The sequence below is a fragment of the Pithys albifrons genome, chromosome 11 (genome assembly GCF_047495875.1).
Source record: "Pithys albifrons albifrons isolate INPA30051 chromosome 11, PitAlb_v1, whole genome shotgun sequence".
Lineage (NCBI taxonomy): Eukaryota > Metazoa > Chordata > Aves > Passeriformes > Thamnophilidae > Pithys > Pithys albifrons.
The window spans coordinates 15112425-15123523 of record NC_092468.1 but is presented as its reverse complement, the minus strand read 5'-3'; the positions used below and the strand labels follow the sequence as shown (position 1 = coordinate 15123523).

At 48.2% G+C, this 11099-nt stretch overlaps 1 protein-coding gene across 4 annotated transcripts in view; it reads left to right on the top strand.

The window, feature by feature from the left end:
- Positions 1-302: 302 nt before the first annotated feature.
- Positions 303-11099, top strand: part of CCDC50 (coiled-coil domain containing 50) — a 42767-nt gene continuing 31970 nt past the window's right edge. For 2 of the 4 annotated variants that reach the window (XM_071565945.1, XM_071565941.1), the window contains exon 1: positions 303-549. In XM_071565945.1, the coding sequence (XP_071422046.1) occupies positions 423-549 (127 nt within the window). In that variant the 5' untranslated portion in view covers positions 303-422. Of the gene's footprint in view, positions 550-2685; positions 2706-11099 lie in introns of those variants that run through there. The other 2 variants (XM_071565943.1, XM_071565944.1) reach the window with 2 other exon arrangements.

The window sequence follows — 11099 nt, the reverse complement described above, 5'->3', positions numbered from 1 at the left end:
GCACCGGAAAGCGCCGGGGAACCCGAGCTGCCCGAGCGATCTGACAAGGCGTCCCAGCATTAGGAGGGGATGTCCATACTCCTCCTCAAAGCAGCCAAAAAAAGGGGGAAAAAGGGAAAAAAACAGAAAAGTAAAATAAACGCTTTCGAAGGCTCCCCGTCCCGCCGAGCTCTTGCCCGAGCCCCGCTGGCGAAAGGGAGGGGGAAGCAGCCCGGGACGCCCCCGCCCGCCTCCCCGGAAGGGGTCGAGGGGCGGTGAGGCGGCCCCGCTCCGCCCCGCCCGGCGCTTTCTGTCCGCTCTCCCGCGCCGTACGGCCCGGCCGCGCCGGCTCCATCCGCTCCCGCTCCATCCGCTCCCAAGTTTGTGGTGCGGGCGCGGGCGGCACCGCCGCGGCGCTGCCCTCGCCGGGCGGGGGGCGAGCCATGGCCGGCATCGGCATCGACCACTCCAAACTGCCCGGAGTCAAGGAAGGTGCGGGTCACCCCGGGGGCGGCGGGGCGGGGACGAGGACGGGGACGCTAGACGGCACGGGGGGCAAATTGGGGCAAGGTAGCGGAGAAACGTTTGCTTCTGGGTTTGGGGTTTTTTTTGTTTTGGTTTGGGGTTTTTTAAAATGCTTTACAATAGCCAAGCGCCGGGGCGCTCCCGTGGCTCCGGTCAGCGGGAGGGGACGGGGCGCTCCGGCCGCTGCACCCCTGGGCTGCGCGGGGCTCCGCGGGACTGACGGGGACGTCCCGGTGCCCCGTGCGGGGTGTGCGGGGCCGTGCGGATCGCAGGAGGGGAGGGGAGGCGAGGTGGGGCCGGCAGGGAAGCGGCGGCGCTCGCTGGACTGAGAGCCTGGCCCCGCTCCCGACTCCCCTCCCCGTGTGAGCGGCGAGGAGCGGATGGGAAGCGCCGCTTCCCCCTGGGAGAAGGCGAGGAGCGGCGCTGGGGGAGGGCGCAGCCCTTTGTTTGTGCCGAGGCCGCCGCTGGCGCCTCTGCCGCGCTCCCCGCGCCGCGCCCGGGCAGCCAGGCTGGGGCTCCGGGCAGGGCTGCGCTCCCACGGGGAGTGGGACAGCCGGGAGACCCTGCGGGGGATGGACGTGCAGAGATGCCCCTCGCAGTTATGGCTCGGCCGTGTCTGGAGGCTCTGCTCGGGGCGTTGAAAAAATAGGAGCTGAATTGTGAATACCCACAGAAATATTTGAGAGAGGCTGGTGATGTTGAGACTCCAGTTATAAATACTGAAACCTGCAGGGCTTTATGAAGACTGCCCTGTATCGAGCTCTGAAGCTTCAAGCAGCCGCAGACACCCCCGGGCGCGGGGCGGGGAGCAGACCCCTCGCTTTCGGGGGTCCCGCAGGCTTGGCCTGTGCTCAGAGCACGGATTCATCGTCTGCTGGGCCAGGCTGGCCTTGGCTTCCCTGTTAGCAGGGTGTCTGCCACACACGTGTGCCTTTGAGCTCAATTAAACGTGCCCTGGAGCTGCTTTGGGTTTAAAAAGCTTTGTACGAGATACTTTGTTCTTTCTGACAGTGATTTGTGATATAAACCAGTAGAAGCGCTCTTATAATCAAGTTAGTTTAGCTTTACACTCTAGTAATAGAGAGCGCTGCATGCCTACCTAAAAACAATCAAAATTCCTTAAACTTGTTTCCCTTGCCACTGGTATTTTTTTATTTTTTATTTTTTCAACTTTCAATTCTTACAAAATAGCAAGTGTGAATTTGATGATTCAGCTGGTCAAAAGTAGAAAACATATGTCCGTGCAGGCATCTAGGGGTTCCTTTTGACCTCTTGTCATCCTTCAATGCTTCACTCAATGCTACTGGAAGAAAAGTTGAAGTTTTAGGGATTAATGCTGGTCCTATTAAGTCATTAGCGAAGCTGTTATTGGTAATTTTAGTGTGGTCAAGAGCTCATCCTTAGAATCTGTCCACATATGGTTACTCAAGAAAATGAATACAATTAACCTTTCCAGTGGGTTGATTAAAGTGAATTAAATCCCTGTGTGGACGCTCATATTCAGAATTTAGGTAGCCTTGATTTGATTTATCTTTATTAATTTTTGAATTGAACTAACTGGATGTAGATAAGGTCTTTTACATGCTGAGTGCAAGTATATTTACAGGGTTGCAATGTAACTCAACCAGTCCATGGTAAACTTGCATTTATGGTATAGTGTGGATTAAACTTCTAGAGTGTCCTATTACAACGATTTGATGTTACATGATAGCAGTGGGATTAAAGTAGCATCCCAGAGCAGCTCCAACGTGCAAAGTAGATGAGGCTTGAGCCATGTTTTGCAAAGTCTCAGGCATGTGTCACGCAGTTCAATGGCATCACTTGTTTTTATTTTGGAAAGTGCTGAAACTAAGCTATGCTTTGGATTAGGTCATTTCATTCTCTGTGTTAATGCCAGCCAAGGAAAGAAATGCATTACTTTCCACACCTAGGGAAATATTTATTGTTCCTGATAGAGAAATCGCTGTTGATCCTTCTGGAAAAAACATTCCCTTTCCTTGTTTGGGGTAAAGGTCGGCTTAGTCATTCATTAACAATGAAGAACAGCATTTCAGTTTGAGTACTTTGTTCTTCGCCAGCTCTCCTTGAGGAGGAGGAGAGGTGTTGTGTCCAGGTTCTCCCTGTCTGAAGGTAGCTGGGACTGCTGCGAGACAGCGTCATTCTCCTCTTCTGGAGTGGTCTCAAAAAACTCTTCTGAAAAAGTGAGATCATTTCAGTGCATCAATGGTAGTGAAAATCTGATAGCTGTAGCTAGGTGCTGCAAGAAGTCTTGCTTCTTTTGTTTACTTTCCTTTCTTATCTCTGAAAGCATTTATATCAGCTGAAGGCCTGATATAGATGACATTTTGCCAGTGAAAACTGCTTTGGCTGGTTCAGTTCATTTTGTGAACTGGGATTTACTGGTTTAAAATACAGCCTCAAAGCACACTTTTCCTAGTATAAGTTAGACCTTGCTGCCCCAGCCTGGTGTTATAGAACTATTTTTCCATTGGTGGTAGTAGATGTTGTGACCATTGTGGTCAATAAACCTCTTGTAAGTTATTTGCTGAAGGTTTTGGTTTTAGTTGCAGTCTGTGGTCTGAGTTTCTCTGCCTGCATTTCTGTTCACCTCCCAAGTGTCTATTCTCTTTTCGCAAAACACCCTTTGCTTTTTTGACCTACCTTAGAAGATCGCTCGTCTTGATGTGTGTAGCTCATTTTTACCAGAAGTCTCATTTGTGAGCCTTTTGGTGTTAAAAAAATTCCTAGAAATATTATTTTAATTACTTACTTCTAAAGCAAATACAATAAACTGTCTTCGATTCTGCTTGATCTCTAACTGCCTCTCATCTCTTGTCTGATGCATTGCTAACAGCTAAATTTGAGTGCTAAAGCTTTCTTTGGCTGTTTGTTGTAAATGAGGTCTTGGACCTGAGTGGCCTTCCTGGCTGCATGGGAGGTGTTTCTGGGGAGGCACTTTGGAGCTGCGCAAACCTTGCTCCTCTTTGGAGGATGTAGCTGTGATCTTGTCTTGTGTTGTTGCCTTTCCGAAGGGCTGAAGTGTGTGGCAACAGCTCTGTGAAGGGCATACCTCTCTGCTAGGACTGCGGCTTAGACCCTCATCCATTGCAATCTCTGAGAGCCATCAGTTGTTAGTAGCTGCAGGAAAAACCCAGGGCTGGACATCCTCACCAGGGGCTCCTCATCTTCCTGCCAGTTTGAGTCCTCTGTAAGGAGAGAAGGGGAGGGAGGACCCTGAACTCTGCCTCAGCAGTGTGCAGCTCTGTAGAACTGTGGAAATTTGCAGTGTTTAAAGTGTTTTTATTGAATTTTAGTAGTACTACAAAGACATTAAAAGACAGTATGCCTGTGCCAGTCATTAGAACTGACCCTGCCAACTGCTGTCTGGAGCCCCAGCCTTCACAAAGGCTGATTGTGGCACCTGTGCTTGGAGAGGCACAGCAAAAGTGCTCATACTGTGGTTTCTACTCTTTGTTGAGTGTCTGATTTGTCTTTTGGAAGCTCCAGAGCTATACATTCAAATGCTGCTGGTTGTTGTCTGCTGCCCGAGAGGCCAGTTTCCCCAGACGTGGTAGTAAAAGATGCAGCTCTGACTGCAACCTTGGGGAAACAGGAAGGGCTTGAATGTTTTCTGTCTTGACAAGGCATTCTCCAGTGAAGGCAGCCTGGCTGATTCTCTTTTGCCTTAGCATAAATTGAATAAAAGTTTTCTGTTAGCATCAATCTCTCTTCCCCCCAACTACGGACCTTCCTGGTGACCTCTGCAACTTAACATGACCTGTGCTGAGACTCCTGCAATAAAAACCTCCTGGCTGCTGACATTCCAAATAACTGGGGAGGGAGATCAGCTCTCGACTGAAATGTATCAGGCTCCCATAGAACAGACTGAGCTTATTGGCTTATGTTGGGGCCTTTGGTGCTCAGCAACATGACAGTGGACAAGAGAAATTTGATGTCTGTTGAAGGTGGGAGTCCAGAAGTGTTGATGGCTGGCACAGTGTCTGATGAGGGGGATTCTGCTTAAGGGTTTTTCAGGGGAATGGTTTTGAGGGATGAGCTGTCAGCTGTATTCATGTGAGCGTAGCCTTGGCCTTTAACTGGATTAGTATAATCAGGGCAACAATTTTGAGAGCAGCTGAGTGTCAGCTAGGTTATTGCAAAGCCACCTGCCCCATGCCCTTTGGCTCCAGTAGGGATTTTTTTCTTGCAGCATCATGATTTTCTGCTTTGTGACTTCTTTGTAGAAGGGCTCTGAAAAATTCAGGCAAGATCATTGTCTTCAGGGCAAGGGGGAGGCAGAGAGTGATGGAACATGCAGGTCACCGGTTCATGTCCAGCTCTTCTGGGTAATAGGAGGTCTGTTTTTCCAGTATGCATGAATTCAGTGGCTGAGGCTGTGGTACTTATTTCACTTCTGGTTAAAGCTGAGTGAAAGTTCTGTTATGCATTCAGTGGTTCTGGGTCTGCAGGGCTTGGCAGAGGTGGGCAGGATTAGCATGTTTCATGCTCTTGGCACTGAAAGGCAACTGAGCAAGCAGGTCTGCCTCCTCCCGTTCCAAAATCCTTCACACTTGTCCTCTGCGAGCTTCTGTGGAGGTTGTACTGAGGCAAAAAGATTGCTCAAAAAACAGTCTTTGGCAGAGTTAAGCTTCCAGACTCCTGTTGATGCTTTTTGCAGAGATGTTTCCTTAGCTCCTGATAAATTTTTGAACTAGAATAAAAGGGGAACACAGCCTATTTTGCACTGATTCCTGGAGTTAAGGGGATGCAGTGAGGGGTTTTCTCCCATTTGTGATACTACTAGGACATCATCCATCACCCACTGCTGCTCTCTGAGTAAAATGATCCCAGCTGAGCAGTGTTTGCTGTGACCACGGCCTCTGTTTAATCTTTAATTTCCTGTGGCTATGGAAGACCAGAGGGCACATACTTGCCAGGCAGGAGCTGGCATGGTTGCTACAAGGAGCAAGAGAGGCCAGTAGTGCTCTCTCTGGCACAAGTTGAAAACCCTCCTTGGAGAAACAGTGGGATATATGTTGGGGCTGTGTGAAAACTTAGGTTTTGCTGGAATAAGCTTTCTTTTTCTTGATCAGAGTCATCCAGTTCCCATGAATGTGGTGATCTACAGGACAAAGCAACAAGTTCCCTGCCTGCTTCCTTGTCCCCCTTCTCAGTGTCCCCAGATGGCTGGCTTCCCACTTTTTTGGGAAAAAACTCACTGCTTTGCCTGCATAGTGCTGGTTTGAAGGCTGTAGGAGTGGGGAGGAAGGCTGGTCTTTTGGTAAAACTGCCTTAAAACTTGAGAAGCTTTAAGTCTGTTTTCTGGCATGGCACTCACTGCTGGCTTGTCCTTTTGTTGTTCTTCAAAAAGGTGATAGAAATAGTTGCCATTTTGTTGCTGGTGGGTTGCATTGCAGGGGGCAAAGAGCGTATTTGCTGGACATTTCCACTGGGAAAGCTGCTGTCTCCTTGGAGGCTGCCATGTGTCAGGTACACCCTCTGTTCACCTTACAGTGCTGGCTTTTCCATGGGATGCATATAGGACTTTGTGGAAGTCCCTTGACACTTCATTTTCCTTTTCAAAAAGTAGAAACTTGGGCCTTCACGCTGTTTTCTTTCTCAGTATTGGAAAAGCTACTTGCTGAGTGAGTGCTGCATGGCCATGGCTGGAAAGAGCAGGAGAGTGAAATGTCACTCTGTATGTATGAGATGCAGGGTAGGGCAGTTGTGAACTTTTGCCTTAAAGAAAGGGGATCACTTTGGGCCTGTGTGCTCTCATAAATTTTACCCTGTAACCCCAGGCACTCTGTGAATTAATCTTGCCAGAAGTGTTACTTTCCCTGAGGAGAAATGTGTAGATCAAAGCCTGCTCAGAGCCTGGCACAGCCCTTCTGCCCCTGCCCAAGGATTTTGTGTCAGATTTCAGAAGCTGAACTGGTGATTATTTTAATTGCACACCAACCCACGGTGCCACCACCACAACGCTCTGTCAGCCAAATAAAAATTGTGAGATCTTTTTGTCTCAAGCCTGAGTTGGTAGGAGTTTGGTCTGTCGGCTCTTGATAGCTCCACCCTGTGCTAAGTGCTCTTCAGGACAGAAAGTCAAAGTGGATTTGTGAGTCACTCTTCTTCACTTCTCTTTTCAAAGGAGGTGTAACAAACTGTGTGCGGTGAAATGCAGTTCCTGTGTGCATTTTCGTTCATTCATTTCTGAGCCCTTTTCTTGAACCAGGACTTTGTGGCTGGAGGATTCAGCTCTAAGAGGAAATGTTCTGTGGGCTCAATACATGCTGTTCAGTAAGTGATGACAGAGGGAAAAGGACATAAATGATCAAATATCTGAAAGCACTGAGACACAGACATACCATAAGGATGCTGACAGGACTGACCAGAGAAGTAATGGGACATAAGGGAGGAAGGAAGTTTACGCAAATAGGAGTATTTCCTGGCAGTGAGAGATGGGGATTTTAATTTGTTTTAGCAGAAACTTCTCCAAAAGTTATGATATCTGTAGGTTCTAGTCTTTACATCCAGGCAGGACAAGAAGTTGGAGTTTACCCTGGCTGGGAATGTTCCTTGAGGAGGGACTGTTGCCAGTGACCTGACGTATGGATTGGGGTAGTTCTGGCCTGGCTCGGAGCAGCCTTCCCTGGTGTGAATGGAAAGCTTCCTCATCTCTGCACAGCAGAAGGGCTCTGCATTGCAAAAGCACCTGAGCTTCTCATGTATGTCTGTGACAGATAGGGCAAACATGACTTGTGGCATCCTGGTGGAAAGAAATGTCTTCTCCCTCTGTTCTGATGCTAGTTTTTATTATTGGAGTGCCAGCTAGTGGGACAGGGAGGATTTCTGTCCTAAATTCACCAGTGCCTCCTGAAGCCCTTGGCAGTGCTGCTGGGGGCTGGGTGAGGTGTGGAAGACAGCGGGGGAAAGGTCTGGGAATTTTCCAAGCCACCAGGGTGTTGGCTGTTTTTGTGCAGGCAGAGAGCACTGCCGTTCACAGGACTGTGCTCTCCTGCAGGCTATCTGGTTGGCGCCAGGTTTCCGAAGGAAGTTGGTGTTGGGAAGAGGCTGGGCTCTCCTGGCCTTATTTGCAGCACTGGAAGGACTGTGTCCTTGGCTAGGGCTGCGCATAGCCCTGCCTGTATTCCACACATCTCTGATACAAAGTGGAAAAAGTGGGTTTGTCTCCAGCTCAGTGCTCAGTGGTACTTTGTTTTCCAAGCTATTGCCATTGCCCACAGCATCAGCTCTGGCCGTGTAACTGGTGAACTTGTTTGGTCCTGATTTTAATTGGTGGGTTTTAAAAATTTTTATTATTCTTTTTATTATTTTATTTTTTTTTCTCTTTTGAAGCAGCTATGAGCATGCAATATCACCTGAAAGTTATGTAGTTCCCAAAGCAAAAAAAATTTACTCTCACTGTCCTGGGGCTCATTTTGTGCTCTCAGAGAGGAGAAAAGGCTGCCAGCCTGCTTCTTCCTCATGCTTTGCAATGCATGTGAGCTGCGGGCTCACATACCACAAAGCAGTTTGCATCAGGACTTCTGCCTCCCTGTCCATCAGGCCTCAGATGCCAGGAACTTATTCTTACCCTTGTATTCCACTGTTTTAAATCTGTAGTTGTGCTAATGGTGGTGTGCCAACCCAAGGCTGTGACAGGAAAGGGAACATGTCATGGTGGTGCGGCGACTTTACCAGTTCGTGACTTTTGAAGATGGATATGGAGCTTTAACTGATCTGGGGACAGCTTTGGTACTTTGTGTTCCCCAGAGCTGACTAATAAACCTGGAGAAAAATACAGGAAGCAGTGAGGGATAGGAGAGGGTTCCCATGAGGAGGTGGTGGAGCAAAGAAAAGGGGTTTTGAAACGAAGTAGAGCATCCTCAGTTGGTTAGGTAGAGGAAGCTTGTTCTTGCAGAGCAGATTTGCAATGCTGGCAGCAGCTGAATGGGTAGCAGACAGGAGTCCTTCTTTGCATCCTAGCAGCCACCTTTCTAGGGAAAAGGAAGCTGATAGGAATCTCAGCAAGAATCATAGCTGATTGTAGAATCAGTTTGAGTACCTCCGGTTTCAAATGCAGCAGCTGGGCTGGGTTTCCAGCATGACCAGGAGGCTGCCCAGAGGCCCATCTTGCATGATCTTCCCTTCCTTTCCTTCTCTTGGTGTCTGATCTGGATGAATGAAACCTGGCTTGTTCACATGTGAACTGGTACTGTGGTCTGTCCTTCCAGCTGCAGCTCTGGTTGAGCTACAAGCCTTGGATCAGTGTCAGGATTGGCTGTAGTCACCCAAAGGCTGAAAATAAAGTGGCATCTCTGAGGCAGTCTTGCTTCTGCTTGTTTTCTCCAGAGATTCTTGTTCCTCCCTACAACTGCAGGTCACTGTTGTGTAAAACCACACTGTGGGCCTTTGAGAGAAACTTGAACCTTTTTTTGGTGCTTGGCACCCTCCGTGTGGGTGTGAGGTTTCCATCAGTCAGCCTTTTTGCAAGCTGTCACTAAACTGAATCAGGGCATGAAGTTGTACCTGAGGGGCGTTGAGAGCTCTGTTCTATATCCTGTCTCTGCTCTATTTTGCTACATTATCTTTTAGGATTAAGCTGGGAGAGCTGACACACTGTATTATCTTTGGTCCTGTCTGCCTGCCTGCTTCTCTAAAGCTGCTGTGGTGTTACTCAGCACAGCCTCAAATTGAGGGTTTAGAAATGCTGGTGAAATCCATGTGACCCTGAGTGCCATGTCTCCTGAAGCCATCCTTAACCACAAAGTTGGCTTGCCATCTCTTTGCAGAGAAACTACTGAATTGAACAAGATGTTTAGGTGTGCATTTATCAGAGAACAAAAGTTTTGCCTATTTGGGAAATTCAGTGTGTCCTTCTAAGTTATGTAGTGTAAAATTGCCTAAAATACTGAAATATAAGCTGAATTAAACAGGTCAAAGCAAAGTACAGTGATCACTCACTGCTGGAGATGGGTGTGGGGTAAGGGAAGTGTATATAGTGCAAATCTATTGAGAGGCAAGCTCCATGCTCGAGCAGTTTTCTGAGTGGGTGGCTGTTTTGAGTTGTGCAGGAAAGGAAACTGTTTTTCTTCCCCCCCCACATGCCAATTTAAATGAGTAGTGTTGGGCTTAAAGCTAAAACTACCATGATGTCCTGTCTGCAAAAGAAACAAAAGAACCCTCCAGAAAAGGACAGTGTTGTAAGATCCCTAGCTGATCCCTAGCATGATTTACAGCTACAATGGTGCTCATGGGGATGTGTGTAAGAGGGATTTTGATCACTCCCAGTGAAGGCAACTCCTGCCCTGCTCTCCAGTGATGTGTGCGGTAGTTTGCCTTTGGGCAAAGAGAGGGTAAAACACAGCTGTTGGAGGCAAATGCTGTTTGTTTTGCTGTGGTCCATGGTTGGGAGTCAGTGGTTAAAATTGACTTCTAGGAAAACTTGTCTCTGTTGTTGGTTTTTCATTTTGTACATGTGGTATTAGCTGAGCCAACTGAAGCTGTGTCAAATGCTGAAGAACTACACAAGCAACTTTTGTTCTCATTAATTATTGAGATTAATGACTTCCATACACAGACCCAGTTACGTCTTGGATATTGAGTGAAGTGTCTGGCTGCCTGAGGTCTGCTATTTGGCTGTGGTGTCAAACTAGCCAAGCCTTCCCTGACAAGTATATCTACCTTGGGGTTTTAGTACCTGTTGACTTGGGTGTTACTGGTGGGTCCACACTACAATCAATGGCTGAGCTCACTGGTGATCTTTTGGGTGTAGGCAGTCCTGTAGAGCCTGATGGACACTGGGGCACTCAAGAAATTTCTACAGAGATGAGTGTTCTGAGCCTGGCAGGTAATGACTTGCAGACATTAACATATGTTGTCTTACCTACCTGCTTTATGCTTTAAAATGGCAAAATACTGTATGCGTAGGGCTCCTATAATAGAAAGAGCATCTGTAGCAGCCATGTTGGCTATAGGACTTAGGGGTATTAGAAAATTCTAGTGACTCAGAGTACTCTTTATCTGGGGACCCAACAGGACATGGCTGAAAGGGATGAATTTTTGAAGCATAGGTACCAGTACTCCTTATGACTCAATGCCATTTTCAGACATGTCTGTATGTTCCAACTTGAACAGTCCTGGAGCAGAGTGGCTGGAAAGCTGCTCAGCAGAAAAGGACCTGAGGGTTCTGGTTAGCAGCTGTCTAAATATGAGCCAGCATGTGCCCAGGTGGCCAAGAAGGCAAATGGCATCCTGGCTTGTATCTGCAGTACTGTGTGCAGCAGGACTGTCAACCTGGATTGGACACTGGTGAAGCCCCACCTCGAGTCCTGTGCTCAGCTTTGGATCCCTCACTACAAAAAGGACATTGAGGTGCTCGAGCGTGTCCAGAGAAGTGCAGCAAAGCTGGTGAAGGATCTGGAGCACAAGTCTTATGAGGAGTGGCTGAGGGAGGTGGGGGTGTTTAACCTGGAGAAAAGGAGGCTTGTGGAGGGCTTAATTGCTCTCTACAACTACCTGAAAGGAGGTTGTAGCCAGGTGAGGGTTGGCCTGTTCTCCCAAGTGATAGGACTTACAGAATTGGCCTCAAGTTG